We start from the raw sequence: 23,076 nt of genomic DNA, 5'->3' as shown, positions 1-23,076 counted from the left end.
AAAACAAAAAGCAGAAGTTAACATTAAATGACGGCATTCCGCTTAATCCTCCTTATGCTCGTCAACACTTCAGTAACTTCGTTCTGAGACAACTTGAATTACTGTATAGATGAACAAACTAAAGAGTTTCGAGATGGGAAATGTACATCAAAACGGCATCTTCCATTCACAGTTTCCACAAAAGACGAACAAATCTCTATGACACTGTGAATTATCATTTTGACAGAGTTCGTTTTTTTTGTGATCATTCAAAATGAATAGAATCCAAAGGTGGGAGGTAACGATGCACAGAAATGTTACATTAATAATTTTTTTAAAAAAGCAGAAGTAGTAGTTGACACTTTGTATCTTCATTTTAAGATTACTCTTCATACGACTAATTTTTAAAAAATGAGGGACAAGGTACGATAAAATGGAAGTACTTAATTTACATTTTCCATAAAATATGGGCGAATCTGGGATATAATTTGTATATTCCTTTTGATACAACTCATCAGTTCCTTTTTGTCGGGCAAGCTAAAAAATATTGGAAGGTACAATGTGAAATGTATTTACTCGAAGCATGGTCAATACGCTGAGTCCATAGGAGCCCTCATTCTGAGACAACTCGTCATTTCTCCAGGGTTCGGCTGTTTATATAAACACTGGAAGAGAGAACATACTACAAACAGTAAATGTTCCCTATCCACAAATTTTTTGTTATCTTTTGGGAAAACTTGCCATTTTTTCAGAAGGGAGTGTGGGGCAAGAGTGCAGTCGAGGAGAAAACAAATAGAGTCCATTTGTTACACAGTATGTAACACTATCAAGTAAACAGTCTTATGGCACTTACTCGTACTCTCACAACCAGCTTACAACTAAACTATACTATAGTATAATAATAATAATAATAATAATAATAATAATAATAATAATAATAATAATAATAATAGTGGACTACTCTAGCTGACTCTAGAAGCGCCGCGAGGGCCAAAGAGGTGCGGGGTGGGGTGGGGACGGCGCCCACTGGTCTGACATGACACACACAACGACGCCCCGTGGGGCCAACAAATAAATAACGCTCGGCCCTTGGTCGCTCAGTCTTCTTTGGTTGTGGTAACGGCGGCCGGCCCTTCGCCAGCCCTCGGACGGCCCTTCCACGCCGCAGGACTCGGACCACGCCCTTCGCAGAATGTCCTTGCGAGCTCACAGCTACGGACGGCTGTACTCGCGAGTAACGACTACATAAAACAAACTCGCTCGCTGTCTAGGAAAATATTAAAAAGTCTTCGAAGTGTTAATTGAAGATAAAAAATACTTTGCCTTCGCTTTTTAAAAATAACATTTCCCTTTTTTCTTTTTAAAAAAACAGCCTTATATGAACTTTGGTTAGTCGTAGTTATGCGTATAATGTATGTAGGTGTGTGTTTTCAGGTAGAGATGAGCAATACTGTGGGAAGCCTCTGAGTTGCGGTGTGGGTGGCGCCGTCTCAGCCGTGTGGGCGGCGGTGCCTGCGCGCACACTGCGTCCGGCAGCACTCTCGCTCCTCCGCCTCCTCCTCGGGGGTGGTGGGGGCGGCACCGGGGGCGGCGGACACTTCCTGGAGGCGCGCGCACGTCGCCGCCTTGCACAACTTGCGCTGGCACTGGATGTGGCCCGCCTGAAACAGATGAGAGGAGTTTGTTTTTATGCAGCACTGGTGAGTCTGCAAACTCTACATTCCGTTTTCACACATGCCTGCAGGCGTACAGTCTTATAACCTCATTTTTTTGGAATTTTCTGTGCTCGAGGACCGCGTATCTACCTTTATGCGGATCCATGTGTGGCAAGCCCTTAGGCCTGGGCCGTTGTAATTTTTGTAGTGGTGACTTGGGATGTCAGGCCGTTAATGCTTTTCACTGAGGTGGCAACAGTTCATGAATGGTCGAAAACGGTCTCCAAGTAGCCTAACATGACCATTTCCAGTCAATGATCGGCTCAGTTGGACCAGAGGACCGAATCCATTCCACAGCTCACTGGGTTATGGAGCCACAGTCAGCTTGCACAGTGGTCCATGGCTTCGTGGGGTCTCCACCACAGTCGAACCCTACCATCAGCTACCACCGAGTGAAATCGGGACTCATCTGACCGCGTCACGGTTTTCCAGTCGTCTAGGGTCCAATCGATATGGTCACGAGCCGAGGAGGAGGAGGAGGAGGAGGAGGAGATTAGTGTTTAACGTCCCGTCGACAACGAGGTCATTAGAGACGGAGCGCAAGCTCGGGTGAGGGAAGGATGGGGAAGGAAATCGTCCGTGCCCTGTCAAAGGAACCATCCCGGTATTTGCCTGAAGCGATTTAGCGAAATCACGGAAAACTTAAATCAGGATGGCCGGAGACGGAATGAATCGTCGTCCTCCCGAATGCGAGTCCAGTGTGCTAACCACTGCGCCACCTCATCTACATCTACATCATTACTCTGCAATTCACATTTTAGTGCTTGGCAGAGGGGGGTTCATAGAACTAGAATCATACTATCTCTCAACCATTCCACTCCCGAACGGCGCGCGGAAAAAACGAACACCTAAACCTTTCTGTTCGAGCTCCGATTTCTCTTATTTTATTTTGATGATCATTCCTACCTATGTAGGTTGCGCTCAACAAAATATTTTCGCATTCGGAAGAGAAAGTTGGTGACTGAAATTTCGTAAATCTCGTAGATCTCGCCGCGACGAAAAACGTCTTTGCTTTAATGACTTCCATCCCAACTCGCGTATCATATCTGCCACACTCTCTCCCCTATTACGTGATAATACAAAACGAGCTGCCCTTTTTTGCACCCCTTCAATGTCCTCCGTCAATCCCACCTGGTAAGGATCCCACACCGCGCAGCAATATTCTAACAGAGGACGAACGAGTGTAGTGTAAGCTGTCTCTTTAGTGGACTTGTTGCATCTTCTAAGTGTCCTGCCAATGAAACGCAACCTTTGGCTCGCCTTCCCCACAATATTATCTATGTGGTCTTTCCAACTGAAGTTGTTCGTAATTTTAACACCCAGGTACTTAGTTGAATTGACAGCCTTGAGAATTGTACTATTTATCGTGTAATCGAATTCCAACGGATTTCTTTTGGAACTCATGAGGATCACCTCACACTTTTCGTTACTTAGCGTCAACGGCCACCTGCCACACCATACAGCGATCTTTTCTAAATCGCTTTGCAACTGATACCGGTCTTCGGATGACCTTACTAGACGGTAAATTACAGCATCATCTGCGAACAACCTAAGAGAACTGCTCAGATTGTCACCCAGGTCATTTATATAAATCAGGAACAGCAGAGGTCCCAGGACGCTTCCCTGGGGAACACCTGATATCTTTCAGTTTTACTCGATGATTTGCCCTCTATTACTACGAACTGTGACCTTCCTGACAGGAAATCACCAATCCAGTCGCACAACTGAGACGATACCCCGTAGGCCCGCAGCTTGATTAGAAGTCGCTTGTGAGGAACGGTGTCAAAAGCTTCCCGGAAATCTAGAAATACGGAATCAACCTGAGATCCCCTGTCGATAGCGGCCATTACTTCGTGCGAATAAAGAGCTAGCTGCGTTGCACGAGAACGATGTTTTCTGAAACCATGCTGATTACGTATCGGTACGAGCCAAGGAGAGGCGCTGCAGGCGATGTCGTGCTGTTAGAAAAGGCACTCGCGGTGATCGTCTGCTGCCAAAGCCAATTAACGCCAAATTTCGCCGCACTGTCCTAACAGATACGTTCGTCGATCGTCCCACATCGATTTCTGCGGCTATTTTACGCAGAGCCGCTTGTCTTTCAGCACTGACAATTCTACGCAGACGCTGCTGCTCTCTGTCGTTAAGTGAAGGCCATCGGCCACTGCGTAATGCCTGAAATCTGATATTCTTGGCACAGTCTTGACACTATAGATCCCACAATGTTGAATTCCCTAACGATTTCCGAAAGTAAAAGTCTTATGCGTCTAGATCCAAGTAGAATTCAGCGTTCAAAGTCTTAATTCCCGACGTTCGGGCATAATCACGTCGGAAACTTTTCCACATGAATCACCTGAGTACGAACGACAGCTCCGTCTTGTGTAAGCGATACTACCGCCATCCGCATATTTTATGACTTTTATCACCTCACAAGGGAACCTCCCCATCGCACCCCCCTCAGATTTAGTTATAAGTTGGCACAGTGGATAGGCCTTGAAAAACTGAACACAGATCAATCGAGAAAACAGGAAGAAGTTGTGTGGAACTATAAAAAATAAGCAAAATATACAAACTGAGTAGTCCATGGGCAAAATAGGCAACATCAAGGATAATGTGAGCACTGCAGCGTTGTGGTCCAGTGGTTAGCGTGAGCAGCTGCAAAACGAAAGGTCCTTGGTTTGAATCTTCCCTCGACTGAAAAGTTTAATTTCTTATATAATCAACTTCGCTCTCCAAAATTCCAGGACATGTTCAGATTTGCTTGGACATATGCAGGATTTGACGGTCCACACACAGAAAAATTTGAAAACGTTAAAAACATTTGTTTTGACAGAGCACAGGGAAAACTGTGCGACTGTGAAACTGTTACATTCATTTGTTGCAGTTTATGTGACAAACTCTTATGTTTTCATCACTTTTTTTGGGAGTGATTATCACATCCACAAGAACCTAAATCGGGCAAGGTAGAAGAATCTTTTTACCCATTCGCCAAGTGTACAAGTTTGGTGGGTCGACAACATATTCCTGTCATGTGACGCACATGCCGTCACCAGTGTCGTATAGAATATATCAGACGTGTTTTCCTGTGGAGGAATCGGTTGACCTATGACCTTGAGATCAAATGTTTTCGGTTCCCATTGGAGAGGCACGTCCTTTCGTCTACTAATCGCACGGTTTTGCGGTGCGGTCGCAAAACACAGACACTAAACTTATTACAGTGAACAGAGACGTCAATGAACGAATGGACAGATCATAACTTTGCAAAAATAAAGAAAGTAAACTTTTCACTTCAGGGAAGACTTGAACCAAGGACCTCTCGGTGCGCAGCTGCTCACGCTAACCACGGGACCACGGGACCACGACGCTCCTTAACTCACCCTGTCCTTGATGTTGCCTATCTTGGGCATAGACTACTCAGTTTGTACATTTTGCTTATTTTTTTCATAGTTCTACACAACTTCTTCTTTTTTTCTCGATTGATCTGTGTTCAGTTTTTCAAGGCCTATCCACTGTGCCAACTTATAACCTAACCTAGGGGGGGTGCAATGGGGAGGTTCCTTTGTCAGTGTATGTAACGACACAGCATGAGTAGTATACTTCACCTGCTCAGGTGCGCAAATGTTATATATTTGTACATTGTGGTCCGCAGCTAGTGGTCTCGCGGTCGCCTTGTCGCTTCCCGAGCACGGGGTTCCGGGCTCGATCCCCGGCGCGGTCAGGGATTTTCACCTGCCTCGACATGACTGGGTGTGTGTCGTCCCCATAATTTCATCATCATTCATGAAAGTGGCGAGATTGAACTGAGCAACGGTTGGGACTTTGTACGAGCGCTGATGACCGCGTAGTTGAGCGCCCCACAAACCAAACATCAACATCATCATCATCATCATCATCATCATCTGATTATGTATTTCTGTATTCGTACGCGAATGCACCTCGATATGCTTAGTTTTATATCTGAAGGTGGTCATCGTTGACTAGAGTTAATAACCCGACTGATAAACATTTTGGTCCGTGACGGGATTTATATTAAAACGAAAATTAGCCACGCTCATAACTAGCAATGTCAATGTCATTTTCAAATTGGAGACCATTACGTATATTAAATGATTTATTTGTGAGTTTCATGTTACAAATGGCACAGAAAACGTTGCCAGTGGCATACATGGCAATTGTGAGGCCAGGTGGTGTGACAGGTTCTCTACGAACGCTAAGATTCCGCGGGGCGTCCTTGTAGGCCTACGCAGCAAATCAGAATTTGCGCAATTGTGGCGCCAGCACTCCAAACTGCTGGCTTCTGTTTTCCCCTCCGCGATAAGCGCTCTACATTTAGAGAAGAAACACTCATGTTAACTGCCACCGTTGTAAGTACAGCGGTAGATAAAGTTATCGCCACGATCTTAATGTTACTGATCCTTAATTTCTGTAATCAGCTCCCTATATCTGCTGTGTATCTGCCTCTCGTAAGTAATGCTCTACCCGGTCACTACGGCAACAACAGAAATTTGTGTTAGAAAATAGCAGACGGAAAATAATAATGTACCTAACGTCAAAACGTGAGAGGTCACAATAGAAAGGAAGTCCGACTTTTAGATGAGAGAGAGAGAGAGAGAGAGAGAGAGAGAGAGAGAGAGAGAGAGAGAGTTCAGTTGGATACTGGAACAGACGAAGAAAACTGTGTTTTGATAACATATTTACAGGTGTCAATTTTGACACACAACTAAGGAAGATATTGTCTAAACCGTATGCCTGAAGCGTAAAATTGTGTGAGAACGAAACGTGGACTGTGGGGATGCCAGAGAGAAAGAAACATGAAACATTTGAAATATGGTGCAACAGAAGGTGCTTAGATAATGCATGAAATGAAGAGCTTCCTGAAATCGTAGGCTATTGCCAGAAAAAGAAGTAGACAGAAAGAAATTTGATAGAGCATTCACGAATGATCAGCTTAGCAGTGGGAAGAATAGCAGAGAGGAAGAACTGCGACATACGAAGATATATAAGACATATTCAGTGACATGAAATGAATGGAAATAATGTAGTTGATATCATTCAAGATGCAATGACGAACTGATGTCAGTCTAGTAATGCTCAGAGATAGTGAACTCCCTTCCCACCCTCCCCCGACAACCCCCCCCCCCCCCCCTCCGCATTTCAGAAACATCCTCGTTGCTACTTTGCCACTCACCCGCCTTTGTAGAGCACATTAAAAATGTACAGAGCCGAACTGTGACGAGAATCATAGACCCTACAGGTAGGCTATGCTACTGCCCTAGCCCCCGCTAGCAGGTATGTGCCTTCAGAGAGGTGTCGGAAGGTTGCCTACTTGCAGCACCTGGTATTCCATAACCGATTGTGTCTGTACAGGCACACTGTTAAGGTGCTCAACAAATGTTAACTACAGGCACCGAGGATGATCTTGACCGTTGGCTATTTTACTCGTGCACGTTCAGTGTCGCACGTCTTCATGATCGCGCCACAGAAGGGTGCAAAACAGGAGGGCTGAAAAAGCGTAAGCACATGTTGATGCTTCAGATCGCATTCAAATTTCATCGAATGGTTTTGAGCGGTCGCTAGTGGTTCCAGCCCGTACACCAGATCAAAAATCGCGGTTACAATGCTACCCAAAGGGGTGCGATAATGGCACACGAATTCCTTAGAGAACGGTTGAATCGTCTTGGGAGTGGGGTTATCCACAATGTCAAAGGTTGTCAGGACCGTCCTCCTGTTACTCATTGCACTGTGAAATGTCGTTTTTGACCAAGAAATGTGTAGGAATCGACGCCAAAGGAAAGAAATAATTTCACTGGCACCACCTCCTTAGGCATTTCCGTATCGATTCAGAGCGGCGGTATGACAAATGTTTTCATCAGCCACTCATAAGAAAACGGCGTGATTTCAACACTGGGCGACGTGCTTCTGACCTCCATCACAGATGCGTCAGAAGAAGGGGTGAAATGTGGGCAAAGTTGCGTGTGTGATTACCTTTCCATAGTGTGATATATCCATGGTAGTGATGGGCAGAAATGTGCTCAAATTTGACGCCACCTTACATATCACATAAGGCTTTGAGCTCTGGCCTTTATTTCGGATGTGCCGGAACCTCGCTGTCTGAAGTCCGAGGTTGCGTCTCAAGGCGCCACGCTTCTGCACTGTTACGGAGGAAGGCTGTGGGCACCTTTGAGCGAAATTTCAAAATTCTTCGTCGCAGTGGGAGACAATGACGGAGATTCAAACAATTGATCATTTAATTGTGTTTTGCAATGTAATTACGTAACTTAATTTTGTCGAAGATAACTCTGTCTTACCCGCCAGGTTAGCCGAGAGCGCTAACGCGCTGCTTCCTGGACTCGGTTAGGCGCGCAGGCCCCGGATCGAATCCGCACGCCGGATTAACGACGAGGGCCGGTGTGCCGGCCAGCCCGGATGCGGTTTTTAGGCGGTTTTCCACATCCCTCTAGGTGAATACCGGGCTGGTCCCCACGTCCCGTCTCAGTTACATGACTCTGAGACATTTGAAACACATCCGCACTTTTTCATGATGTACACTAGACGCAGACAGATAGGGTACTCTGATTCTGTCCCGGGGAGTACAGCAGGAAGGGCATCCGGCCACACCTTCAAATTAACATGCCACATCCGATTTAACCACGCCAACCCCGCGCAAATGCGGGACAAAGGCGCAAGCGATAGATAGATAGATAAATAGATGGATAAACAGACTGTCTCTTGTGTATTCGTACAGTGAGGTCGGCCTAAGTCCGCTGTAAAGTAGGTACCGTCTATGATTTAGGTCCCATATATCCTGTGGCAGAATTTGTGTTTGTAATGTTATGAAGTGCCAATGAAACCTTGACTCAGATCTGAGGGCTTGCTGAGATAGCCTAATGTTTAAGATGGTTACTCACTGTAGCCAAGAGATCTGGGTTCGAGTCCTGGTTGAGCACAAAATTACGCTGCTTCAGATATACAAACTGATGGCGTTAAAAGTATAAGTGGAATCTGTGTGGTCGTGAGCAGAGTATGTCGCTGGAATGAGCGCACCAGGAGACACACGCGGCTCACCTTGCAACGGCACGTGACGCACTTCTCGACGCCGAACGGCTGGATGCGCGGGTGCCAGCTGCGGCCGTCCTCGAACACCTGGTGCGGGGCGCGGCAGCCGCCGGCGGCCAGCACGGCCTGCGGGTCGGGCTCCGGCTCGCGCTCCGCCCCCGCCACCGCCCCCGCGCCGCCCGGCTCGTCGTCAGCGGTGTCCGCCGGCGGGCAGATGCGGCAGCAGGCGCGGGGGTCCGGCCTGACGGGCCGCCGGCCGCCGCAGTCCAGCGCGGGGCAGCGCCGCCTCCAGAAGCGCACCTGCAGCGTCACCGCCTGCAACACAGCGCAGCCCTGAGGGCCTGAGCGGCTAACACGGGCACAGCTGTCCATCTAGCGCCTTCTAGAGGCAACAAAAATTTGATTACATATACAGGGTGAAACATATTTAAACCGACGAACTCTGGGAGGTTGTAGGGGACATCAAAACAAATATTTTTCCCTAATGTCATTTTTTCCTATGAAGAGTATTTAAACCGGTGGATGCCGTATTACGCTCTTCAGTTGTTAGAGGACATATTGCACTCTTCAGTTGTAGGCAACTGCTGTCCACCAGTGTAGTAGTGCATTGTCTCTGTTTACTAATGGATCGATACACCTGGAGTGTGTACACTGATATGGTTGGTGCGTATTACGTAGCGCACCACAACGGACGACCTGCACAGCGGGTTTATCAACAACAATATCCTAATCGCCGTATCCCGCATCATACGACCTTTGCTGCTGTGTACCAACGTCTGCGTGAGACCGGATCATTTAGCAGATTACCTCGATAGGGACTCCGTCGCACGGTAAGAACGCTGCAATTTGAGGAAGCAGCATGTGGAGCGGTATCCTTCAATCAGCACTCGTGCAATTGCACGTAACATGGGTACGAATCAGACGAATGTAAGAACAGTCCTTCGAGAGCAATTGTTACGTCCATTTCACTTACAGCGTGTCCACAACCTGGAACCAGTTGATTATCCACCCAGAGCACAGTTTTCGCAGTGGTACTTGGAACAGTGTTAAATTCATCCTACATTTCCATCCTCTGTGTTGTTTACCGATGAAGCAATGTTCGGGCGTTATGGAGTCTTCAACATGCACAATTCGCATGTTTGGAGTGAGGATAATCCACATGCCACAGATACTAGCGCTCATCAAGTGCGGTTTTTCGTTAATGTGTGGGTCGGTGTTGTTGGGGACTGTTTAACTGGGCCGTATCTGCTACCTAGCCCATTAAATGGCCAACACTATTACAATTTTCTCGCCAGAGCATTGCCAGAATTGCTGGGAAACGTCCCGGTCCCTACAAGACAACGCATGTGGTTCCAACATGTGGTTCCAAGATGATGGGGCGCCGGCACATTTCAGTCGTCGTGTGCGTCGATTACTGGACCGACGGTTCCCAGAAACGTGGATTGGCAGAGGTGGTCCTGTACCATGGCCTGCTCGATCCCCAGATATATCCCCTCTGGACTTTTTTGTTGGTTTAATTAATTTGTCGCCAGAGAAATCTTCCTCTACCGGTTTAAATACTCCTCATAGGAAAAAATGACATTAGGGAAAAATATTTGTTTTGATGTCCGCTACAACCTCCCAGAGTTTGTCGGTTTAAATACCTTTCACCCTGTATAGCTCAGTATATGTATGCACCTGTAAAATTACCAGACCCCTGGACTGAGGTGAGCCGAATTTGACACACAAACTCTTTGCCCCATGAGTACAAACACAGCAGGTTTTATAACGCCCTAGCTCAAATATTTACAGGGATATAGACATGCAGGTTTTTAGGCCCCTTGCTGTATAGGCTACCCTTCACAACGTGTGTATTGTGTGGTAGTAATAACGACCATCCTTATCGACCTACCCATCATCCCCTCATGCCTTCTCTCTCCGTATCAATGACCTCCTGCCTCCCTTTTCTCTCCACCTTCTCCTCTATTATTATTTATTTATTTATTGTTCCGTGGTACCAAATTAAGGAGAAGTCTCCATGGTCATGGAACGAGTCAATATATGAAATTATAACACGATAGTAGAAACAGATAAAATGAAATACAAGAAACGTATTCAGGCGACAATTCGTAAGTTTAAATAAAGAAAATCAACAATGTAACACCGGAATTTGCTTCATTTTTCAGCTCTTTCAGGAGCTCCTCGACAGAGTAGAAGGAGTGAGCCATGAGGAAACTCTTCAGTTTAGACTTAAAAGCGTTTGGGATGCTGTTAAGATTTTTGAGTTCTTGTGGTAACTTATTGAAAATGGATGCAGCAGAGTAGTGCACTCCTTTCTGCACAAGAGTCAAGGAAGTGCATTCCACATGCAGATTTGATTTCTGCCTAGTATTAACTGAGTGAAAGCTGCTAACTCTTGGGAATAGGCTAATATTGCTAACAACAAACGACATTAAAGAAAATATATACTGTGAGGGCAATGTCAGAATTCCCAGACAAGAGGTTCTCGAACTTACACCACATATAGCTCGAACAGCCCGTTTTTGAGCCAAAAATACCCTTTTTGAATCAGAAGAATTACCCCAAAAAATAATACCATATGACATAAGCGTATGAAAATATGCGAAGGAGACTACTTTTCATGTTGAGCTGTCACTTATTTCAGATACTGTTCTAATGGTACAAAAGCAGCATTTAGTTTCTGAACAAGATCCTGAACATAGGCTTTCCACAACAGCTTACTATCTATCCGAACGCCTAGGAACTTGAACTGTTCCGTCTCGCTTATAATATGCCCATTCTGTCTGATCAAAATATCAGTTCTTGTTGAATTGTAAGTTAGAAATTGTAAAAAGTGAGTCTTACTGTGATTTAGCATCAAATTATTTTCCACAAGCCACGAACTTATTTCATGAACTACATTATTTGATAATGTTTCAATATTACACAGAAGATCCTTCACTACCAAGCTGGTGTCATCAGCAAACAGAAATATTTTTGAGTCACCTGTAATACTAGAAGGCACGTCATTTATATAAATAAAGCCCATCCAAATGTGTAGCACCCGCAAAAGATCTTGATATAAAACAGGCTGGTACTACTCCCAAAACATGCATCTCGTGCAGCACGGCCTATATGCCATGGGTGGGAAACCTCTTTTGCCCTTTGACATGTAAGTTGCCATGCAAAGCAAGCTGATAAGGCATGCTGATACTACTCCAACACAGCATGCCTGTTGTGCTTTGCAGCCTACATGTGAGGGGCTGGGAAACTGTTTCTTGCCCATGACATTTACGCTGTCCAGCAAAGTAGATCGATAGAGAGAGAACAGGAGGAGGAGATGAACAGAGAGAGAATAGTTGGAGGAGATGGATGGAAAAAGTAGTAGCAAGAGGAAATGGGTTGAGAGGTGGAAGGAGGAGATGGACAAATAATGAGGTGTGGAGGTAACGGGCAGTGAGGGCAGATGAAGAGATACACCTAGATATGTGCAGCATATATGTGAAATACATTTTAGGGGAAACCATGCATAAAGTGCTTGCATGTTATAAAATTGTATGTACGTTTCACATCAGTTCCTAAATGAGTGGACAGATTCACTCAAACTTGATCCACATATGAAACTTCCTGGCAGATTAAAACTGTGTGCCGGACCGAGACTCGAACTCGGGACCTTTGCCTTTTGCGGGCAAGTGCTCTACCAACTGCTCTACCAACTGAGCTACCCAAGCACGACTCCCGCCCCGTCCTCACAGCTTCACTTCTGCCAGTACCTCGTCTCCTACCTTCCTAACTTTACAGAAGCTCTCCTGCGAACCTTGCAGAACTAGGTCCACATATCATTTACTATCTGGAAAGAAGCACTATGTGTGTGTGTGTGTGTGTGTGTGTGTGTGTGTGTGTGTGTGTGTGTGTGTGTATTTGGGGGGGGGGGGAGAGTTGTGCAAACACAGTGATATATAAGTTGATCTCTCTAACGTTTGAAGCAACTTCTATCAAAATAAGCGCATGTTTTACCTGGAACATGGAAAAAACATTACAGCAAGCTCTCTTTGCAGCCCTGTGGCTGAGGGTGGGGTAAAAATCTGTGACGTAAAAGTGTAAGTCAGGGATGCCTGGGGCAATTTCAGCCATTTTTCTTGTATAAAAGTAGCATGATACCTATACCACACCTAGGGATAGGAATGAGAAGTGGATGATACGTGAAAATGTAAAACGACCTAGTGGTATTTCCTCCCTGTACTTAGTTGACTTGAAAACTTTAGAAGTATGAAGTGAAATTCGTCTGTTATTTATTAATTTAGTCAATGTGTTTTTGGACCTAGTATCACTCCACAAGGCTGAATATAATAAATAAATTTAACGTCTGCTCCAGAGTCATATGGTGGAAAACAGCAGTCAAGCACATATTTGTGATATAAGCATATTCGTGCAGAATTGCGTGTAAAAAGCTAGCTTTATATAATTACTGACCAAATTATATATATATATATATATATATATATATATATATATATATATATATATATATATAAAGCTGTCGCAATCTACTCAGCAAGGGATATAATGTTACATTAAAGGTTTAGAATGATAAGTCACGTGTTAAGGTTAGAAAATTTTTGTATGTATGCAAGCAGCGTAAATCATGGTGTGCAAATTACTCAGGCTATACTCATCAAATGGTTGAGAATGAGAGTACTTAGGCACCTGCAGCGAACTTTACACATAATTTCAAACCTTTTTAAACTTTTTCTAGTTGACTTGCCCCCTCCCTCCAATCTCTCTCACACACACACACACACACACGCACACACACACACACACAAATTATATATATGACTTTCCATATTAGAGCTCATTTTATTACTTCTCTTCAAATCACATTAATCATGGAACGGAAAAACACAGCAACAGAACGTACCAGCGTGACTTCAAACACTTTGTTACAGGAAATGTTCAAAATGTCCTCCGTTAGCGAGGATACGTGCAGCCAACCTCCGTCGCATGGAATCCCTGATGCGCTGATGCAGCCCTGGAGAATGGAGTATTGTATCACAGCCGTCCACAATACGAGCACGAAGAGTCTCTAAATTTGGTACCGGGGTTGCGTAGACAAGCGTTTTCAAATGCCCCCATAAAAGAAAGTCAAGAGGGTTGAGGTCAGGAGAGCGTGGAGGCCATGGAATTGGTCCGCCTCTACCAATCCATCGGTCACCGAATCTGTTGTTGAGAAGCGTACGAACACTTCGACTGAAATGTGCAGGAGCTCCATCGTGCATGAACCACATGTTGTGTCGTACTTGTAAAGGCACATGTTCTAGCAGCACAGGTAGAGTATCCGTATGAAATCATGATAACGTGCTCCATTGAGCGTAGGTGGAAGAACGTGGGGCCCAATCAAGACAACACCAACAATACCTGCCCAAACTTTCACAGAAAATCTGTGTTGATGACGTTATTGCACAATTGCGTGCGGATTCTCGTCAGCCCACACATATTGATTGTGAAAATTTACAATTTGATCACGTTGTAATGAAGCCTCATCCGTAAAGAGATCATTTGCACTGAAATGAGGATTGACACATTGTTGGATGAACCTTTCGCAGACGTGTACCTGTGGAGGCCAATCAGCTGCTGATAGTGCGTGCACACGCTGTACATGGTACGGAAACAATTGGTTCTCCCGTGGCACTCTCTCCATAAAGTGACGTGGTCGACGTTACCTTGTACAGCAGCAACTTCCCTGACGCTGACATTAGGGTTATCGTCAACTGCACGAAGAATTGCCTCGTCCATTGCAGGTGTCCTCGTGGTTCTAGGTCTTCCCCAGTCGCGAGTCATAGGCTGGAATGTTCCGTGCTCACTAAGACGCCGATCAATTGCTTCGAACGTCTTCCTGTCGGGACACCTTCGTTCTGGAAATCTGTCTCGATGCAAACGTACCGCGCCACGGCTATTGCCCCGTGCTAATCCATACATCAAATGGGCATCTGCCAACTCCGCATTTGTAAGCATTGCACTGACTGCAAAACCACGTTCGTGATGAACACTAACCTGTTAATGCTACGTACTGATGTGCTTGATGCTAGTACTGTAGAGCAATGAGTCGCATGTCAACACAAGCACCGAAGTCAACAGTACCTTCTTTCAATTGGGCCAACTGGCGGTGAATCGAGGAAGTACAGTACATACTGACGAAACTAAAATGAGCACTAACATGGAAATTAAGTGCTTCCGGACACATGTCCTCACAACATCTTTTCTTTATTTGTGTGTGAGGAATGTTTCCTGAAAGTTTGGCCGTACCTTTTTGTAACACCCTGTACACACACACACACACACACACACACAAAAATTAAAGCAAAAAAAAAAAAAAAAAAAAAAACGGTATCATTTACTACATTTTCACTGCTTCTGCAGTTAATCTTCAGCATTAGACTCAACGTTCTAATTTATTACTTATTTGCTACAGATTCTATTCGCAGGAAAATTGGCGGACAGTATACATATAACCTACTGAATATATCTGCAAAATTATATCATTATACCACACATAGTTCAGGAGATATGACGTCATAAACACTGAGATGAGTTTTGTACATGAGAATTCGATTCTTTACAGAATCATGGTGAGAACAGGAGTTTCTGATGCTTGTCGGTAATGTCACATATTCTACTAATGTACCAGTGGTTCACAAAGTTGGATCACGTCTCTATAGGCTCTTTTTATTTGTAGTGTTCGATTTATTCTGGAATTAGTTCCTTCATGAATGTCTGTGCAAGAGAACATTCGCTTCATGCCACTCCCAAGCTCTCCAGCTGGAACAGTAGAAATCGTACAAAAATGATATAAAATACGGATTTGTATACTCTACCACCCACAAACGTCACTTATTTATAAAAGCATAGTTTATGTACAATTGATGTCTCATGTCTAACGGACTTACAGCCTTGAGAAGCAGAAGCCTCTGAAGAAAAAATGACTTACAACAGACCATCATTACCGGCAAATTTGTAAGAGCCATAAATAAGGTATTATTTGACAAAAAGCTAAACGTTTAATTGAAACAATACATGTAAGCACATTTGGTATGAAGAGAGTTACGTATCCTAAAATAGAAGTCGCAGTGTTGCCTAATGGTCTTCCCTTATTCGTCATCAAAGTGCTAATATGGAGTTTCAATAAAATGATTAAAACACAAAAGAACGAAACAGTATGCACATTTCACAAGGAAACCATGTTGTCATGCTAAATCATTTTCCGTGTATTCACACGGCAGTAGTACATTACCAGAAGACACAATGATCACTTAGTGCGGACTTTTGCCAGGAGCTCTTCCACTCCACTGTGTTTTAATCCTTTCACTCAAACTTCACATTTAAACTTCGATGATGAATAAGAGACGAACGTAAAACTCAGCAACTTCTGTTTTGAGAAGTATGACTCTACGGATGCTGCCTATGATTTTGTTTGTTTCATACAAATATGTAACTTTTTTCCAAATAATTCATTATTTACGACTCTTGTGAATCTGCTGCTAATAACCGTCTGTTACACGTTATTGCTTCTTCAGCAAGTTTTGCTTCTGCGGCCTTAAGTAACCTTCAAACATTGATTGTACATAAAAGCAGAGTTTTGCAAGTAAATAGGGTAATACAACACATGTCCGTATTTTAAAATAATTTTCATTCGATTTGTGTGTGTTTCGGAGTGAATGATTGCTGTTGTCCGTCTCACCACTTCTTCCACATCAAATGAGCAGAATCACCGCAAGCATCAAGCAACTTACAAATCCACGTGCTGGACTATCCTCTTGTCACTATCTAGCTGTTATCTGAACATTTTGTTCTCTCTGCTTTCTAGTTTGTATTAAAAGTGGAGCACCGTCCGCATTACAGAGTAAGTAGGGCTGAGCTGGGAAAAGTGGTCAGGCTAAGATATTCCTATTTTTCAAGCTGAGTAGCAATACACATAAATGCACAGAAATAAGAGATTATAATCTCCGACATGAGTGGGCAAAGTAACCATTTAGTTTTAAACTCAAAAATAAGGGATAAAAAGCCGTTTTATTAGGAATATGATTCTAATTAAATTACTTGCTCTTTTAACAAATAAGCCCAAAAGTCAATGTGTTTTCCTCAACTCATGTACACAGTTCGTGGGCTCAGAGGGAGCACAATTGACACCAAATCCACTGCTGTTGTACTCATGTGGGAGGACACCTGAATCATTAAAACAACCGTCTTAATTTTTTCTGTTTTTTTATTAATCTGGTCTCGAAACTTTTTGAACTGACAGGGTAGATACACAGTATAAGAATATTGAATTTATTTATGCATTTCTTTCACCTCAAATGTTTATTAGCTGTAGACCTTACCTCATAAGTTCTTTTTGCCAGTAATGTTACGCCAGATACAAATTAATTGTAAATACAGGGTGTTTCCAAGTATTTGCGACAAATGTCTGTGGGTAGTAGATCACGTCATGGGGAATAACGTTTGTTTGTAACAAAATGTTCGTCGACGGTTCCCAACGGCATTAGGTGTCCTTTGATGTTTCTTAACCCCGGGACGACGAGATATCCCGCAACCAGGAGGGTCTGCTAACAGGTGTGCTGCATACAACCTACAACAGTTAACTGACAGAGTCATTTTCAGCAAGAAAATCATAACAATGAGTGTCGAAGCTGAGGAAAAAAAAAAAATGGAAGAGGATCAGACATCAGTTTTGATCGGCGTACCGTCTTTCACGTGGAGCAGATGCCTGGATGATAGGCAACACGCATTGCATTCGAAGGCCGCAGGGCCAAGGTCCTGCTGCCTCACAACGGGACAATCAGATCTATTCATCGTGGATTTTGACGAGTTCGGTATGTTGTAGACGAAGTTTTCCTGAGTTACTGTCTAGTGGCCTTTAACGCGATGGTTCCTAGTTTCGGAGAAAATCGATGTTTTGTGCGTACGTTGTATACCTGCAACATTAGTAATGCTTCGATCACGCGGAAGTAGTGCGGTGGGTGAGGTTCACAGCCATCGCGCTGTCGCTACAGGTTCAAATACTACCCGTGTTTTCTATTTTTTCAGTTTCATCGTAGAGAGTATCATTAAATAGTACATGTCATGCAAAATTATGATTTTCGCCATAGTAATTTCATTAACAAAGCAATCATTACAGCAAACTCACTTCAAATGTGAATTCAGTTTCTGATTCGCAATTTAAATTCTCAGCGTTTGGTCAACGTTCGCTTGATACCCCGGGAGGACAGACAGATCAGAAGCTATCCAATCAAATCTTTGTAGATGAAAGAAAAGCATCATCTGCACCGTAAGAACTATCTCATCCAAATGTACTCTACTTTTCTACCAATGTGGCGTTTGTTTTTACAGGCAGGTTAAAATTTTCACGAAATGAATTCAAAATGTTCCCAGCTTGCTAAATACTAATAGAGAAATCGCTTCCAGGGAAAATTCCATAAAAAATTAGTTCTTTAAGTCTGCATCAATTTAGTGCACCTGCTTTCACAGGAATAATCAAATATGAGTGGTTTGTTTCGAAGTTAATTAAAGAGTAAACGAACTCCGTTTTCCAGTATCACCTCTGAAAAAGGCATTAGCTTTCATTAAGTGAAAGTGATGTTCTACAAATATGTACTTCGAGTGCTTCTAAACAAATACCATCCAGAATTCTGTTCTAGCACAGCAGGCGATGCAAGCGATAACGAGTAAGACGATCCTGTAGTCTGTTCTATAACAAACGCAATACACATCTGAAAAAAGTTTGCGGCAATGATTCATTTATTAATGAAATTACTACGGCGAAAACGACTATTTTTGAATAATTTTGCATGACATTTACAATTTAATGATATTCTGTACGATGTATTTGAAAAAAAAATTAAACAAGAACAGGAAGTACACAGAGAGGATCTGAACCTAGATTGCTATCTCGGTAGCCGTGAACATTACCCGCTGAGCTACTTCCGCGTGGTCCAAATATGACTAACATTACAGGTATAGAAGATACGCATAAAACTTCCACATCGAGTTTTTCGGAAACTGGAGACAGTCGCATGAAAAAAACTAACCAGGTCTCCAGGACAGGTCCCTCTACAACATTCCTCAGACTCATCAAAATACGTGATTAACAGGTCCAATGGTCTCCTTGTCAGAGGCATAACCAGGCTGAAACGATGCCTAAGGTTGCTGGGAAACGTTACCGAATATTTTGTCCCTGGTGAAAGTTGTTCCCCAAGATGTAATCCACTACACATACACGCATGTCGCAAAAACTTTGAAACACCCTGTGTATAGGTAATGTATAAAATATGGCACACAACATAGAATAAGATAACCAGATGTGTAGTAGTTGTGTACATAGTTCCGCGTAGTCAGCGCCAACACAACATTCCCACTAGCGCGCGCTCCGCTAAGCACAACAGCGCAGGTGCAGCGCTCGTCCGTCTCCGCACTACGAGATGGCGCTGTCTTAGATACGAACCAAATTCTGCTTCCGCCGATCCGCGTATTAATATGTAACGCAGCCTATGAGATTGCTGCTAACGTAGAACCTTTTCTCCTCGCGGGTCACACTCGCGCAGTGATACCTGAACGCGCGAGGTATTATAACAAGTGTACAGACCCCCGATTAGTCAGTCTGCACTTGTCTGCACCAGTCTGTACCAGTCTGCATTAGTCTGTACCAGTCTGTACCAGTCTATAGTCAAGTTTAAGTCTGCGCCTAATAAGATTATCATATTCCTGTACACAGCCATGAAGAGAAATGTATAGACACTTTGTCAAGTATGAGAGATATGAGAAAATAAGATTAACATACAAAGACCAAAGGAACTTCAGATTGTCAATTGTAAATAGCATCCAGAATCAAGTTACGTAATGTTTACGCTTGTCATTATTTTAATAAATGTGTGTGAAAATTAATCAAGTTCTGTTTAAAGTTGGTCACCGTCAATCTGCTACTCTAAGCGTGCAAGTGGCATTTCTATCGTCTGACCAAACGGCAGAAGATAAACACGCCACGATAAGACCACGAGAGGTATTGCTGACACTTGCCTATTTCGTTTGAGCGACAAGTCAAATAATCTGATGGTGTGTGTACCGAAGGTCTTACAGTACGCACACCACAGTAGTCACGAACAGAAAACAAACATTTGGTTCTGGAACTTAAGGAATTACGACACAAACTATTCAATTTTAGTTCTGGGAATGTTCAGCTATAATGAAAACTGTGTTACGACATTTGTGACCGGTCTTTCATGTACCTCTCAATGTAGATTGTGGTGTGAAACCGAGAAGTTATTACAGCTGGCCTACTTTATGGATTTACACGTCTGACAGACTGATGCTGCAGGGTAATGGGAGGGTTATATGGGAAGCAGCAGAAACAGATGTGCTGGGGATGTGGTGGGTGCTCTGACAAGGGAACCTCCCCATCGCACTCCCCTCAGATTTAGTTATAAGTTGGCACAGTGGATAGGCCTTGAAAAACTGAACACAGATCAATCGAGAAAACAGGAAGAAGTTGTGTGGAACTATGAAAAAAAAGCAAAATATGCAAACTGAGTAGTCCATGTGGAACATAAGCAATACAAGGATAATTTTGGATCAGGTGTGCCGTGGTCCCGTGGTTAGCGTGAACAGCTGCGAAACAAGAGGTCCTTGGTTCAAGTCTTCCCTCGAATGAAAATTTTACTTTCTTTATTTTCGCAAAGTTGTGATCTGTCCGTTCGTTCATTGACGTCTCTGTTCACTGTAATAAGTTTAGTGTCTGTGTTTTGCGACCGCACCGCAAAACCGTGCGATTAGTAGACGAAAGGACGTGCCTCTCCAATGGGAACCGAAAAAATTTGATCGCAAGGTCATAGGTCAACCGATTCCTCCACAGGAAAACACGTCTGATATATTCTATACGACACTGGTGACGGCACGTGCGTCACATGACAGGAATATGTTGTCGACCCACCTAACTTGTACACTTGGCGAATGGGTAAAAAGATTCTTCTACCTTGCCCGATTTAGGTTTTCTTGTCGATGTGATAATCACTCCCAAAAAAGTGATCGCATCGGACGGACAGATAATAATTGTCTGAAAATAAAAAATTAAAACTTTTCACTCGAGGGAATACTTGAACGAAGGACCTATCGTTCCGCTGCTGCTCACGCTAACCACGGGACCACGGCGCTCCTGAGCTCAGATTACCCTTGACGTTGCCTATCTTCATGGACTACTCAGTTTGTATATTTTGCTTATTTTTTTCATAGTTCCATACGACTTCTTCCTGTTTTCTCGATTGATCTGTGTTCAGTTTTTCAAGGCCTATCCACTGTGCCAACTTATAACTAAATCTGAGGGGGGTGCGATGGGGAGGTTCCCTTGTGAGAGTATTCGTAAGTGAGGACGGTGTTGTAGAGTGCAGAGTGGAGTAGATAGTCACGTCAACACGAGGCGTTTGTAGAGTGGTGCAGATACTCACGTCACAGGAGACGGTGACGCAGGTGTCGAAGCCGTGCGGCGGCACGTAGGGGTACCAGGAGGAGCCGGCTGCGTGGAACTCGCCAGACACGGAGCAGCCGCGCCGCACGCCCCAGCGGCTCTCCTGGGCGCTCGTCTCGTCTGCACAGGGCAGAGGCAAACACTGTGTCTGCGGCACAAACCACTGCAGCACTGGAGCACTCGCCATGCTTTGCTATACTACGAAGTCCGGTTTTTTAGGTAATCAACCAGTCCAAGGTTGTGGCTAAACGTTATGTCAGCTTCATGTTTTAATAATGTAATGGGAGGCTACTTTCCAACATCAAGGCAAATCAACAAGAGTAATCGAACAGTCATGTGGAAAAGGTTAACTTAACCACCCTTGTATTATGAGGAGGATTTAATTCAGCTGTGTAAATAGTTGATCACTGCTACTACCACCACCACCACCACCACCACCACCACCACCACCACCAACAACAACAACAACAACTATCACTAACCAACAAAATGGTTCAAATTGCTCTGAGCACTATGGGACTTAACTTCTGGGGTCATCAGCCCCCTAGAACTTAGAACTACTTAAACCTAACTAACCTAAGGACATCACACACATCCATGCCCGAGGCAGGATTCGATCATGCTACCGTAGCGGTCGCGCGGTTCCAGACTGTAGCGCCTAGAACCGCTCGGCCACTCCAGCCTCACTAACCAACACAACTGCCCATGCAGCTTCAACACGATAGCACAGTTCATCAAGAGTAATGACTGGCGTATTGTGACGAGACAGTTACTCGGCCACCATTGACCAGACGTTCCCAATTGGTGAGAGATCTGGAGAAAGTGCTGGCCAGGGCAGCAGTCTAACATTTTCTGTATCCAGAAAGGAATGTACAGGACCTGCAACATGCGGTCGTGCATTATCCTGCTGAAATTTAGGGTTTCGCAGGGATCGAATGAAGGGTAGAACCACGGGTCGTAACAAATCTGAAATGTAACGTCCAATGTTCAAAGTACCGTCAATGCGAACAAGAGGCGACCGAGACGTATAACAAATGGCACTCCTACCATCACGCCGGGTGATACGCCAGTATGGCGATGACGAATACACGCCTCCAATGTGCGTTCACCGCGATGTCGCCAAACCCGGATGCGACCATCATGATGCTGTAAACAGTATCTGGATTCATCCGAAAAAATGACGTTTTGCCATTCGTGCATCCAGGTGCGTCGTTGAGTACACCATCGCAGGCGCTCCTGTCTGTGATGCAGCGTCAAGGGTAACCGCACCCATGGTCTCCGAGCTGATAGTCCATGCTGCTGCAAACGTCTTCGAACTGTTCGTTCAGATGGTTGTTGTCTTGCAAACGTTCCCATCTGTTGACTCAGGGATCGAGACGTGGTTGCACGATCCGTTACAGCCATGCGGATAAGATGCCTGTCATCTCGACTGCTAGTGATACGAGGCCGTTGGGATCCAGCACGGCGTTCCGTATTACCCTTATGAACCCACCGATTCCATATTCTGCTAACAGTCATTGGATCTTGACCAACGCGAGCAGTAATGTCGCGATACGATAAACCGCAATCGCGATAGGCTATAATCCGACCTTTATCAAAGTCGGAAACGTGATGGTACGCGTTTCTCCCCTTTACACGAGGCATCACAACAACGTTTCACCAGGCAACGCTGGCAACTGCTGTTTGTGTATGAGAAATCGGTTGGAAACTTTGCTCACGTCAGCACGTTGTAGGTGTCGCCACCGGCGCCAACCTTGTGTGAATGCTCTGAAAAGCTAGTCATTTGCATATCACAGTATCTTCTTCCTGTCGGTTAAATTTCGCGTCTGTAGCGCGTCA

General features: G+C 44.3%; 1 protein-coding gene across 1 annotated transcript in view; it reads right to left on the bottom strand.

The window, feature by feature from the left end:
* Window positions 1-933: 933 nt before the first annotated feature.
* LOC124789140 (dorsal-ventral patterning protein Sog) overlaps window positions 934-23,076 on the bottom strand; it is a 477,626-nt gene continuing 455,483 nt past the window's right edge. The window contains exons 13-15 of the mRNA XM_047256433.1: window positions 21,218-21,357; window positions 8,757-9,062; window positions 934-1,640 (exon numbers count right to left, since the gene is read on the bottom strand). Coding sequence (XP_047112389.1) covers window positions 1,470-1,640; window positions 8,757-9,062; window positions 21,218-21,357 — 617 coding nt within the window. The 3' untranslated portion in view covers window positions 934-1,469. The remainder of the gene's footprint in view (window positions 1,641-8,756; window positions 9,063-21,217; window positions 21,358-23,076) is intronic.

Source organism: Schistocerca piceifrons, chromosome 3 (genome assembly GCF_021461385.2).
Source record: "Schistocerca piceifrons isolate TAMUIC-IGC-003096 chromosome 3, iqSchPice1.1, whole genome shotgun sequence".
NCBI lineage: Eukaryota > Metazoa > Arthropoda > Insecta > Orthoptera > Acrididae > Schistocerca > Schistocerca piceifrons.
This window is presented reverse-complemented; position numbering and strand designations above follow the sequence as displayed.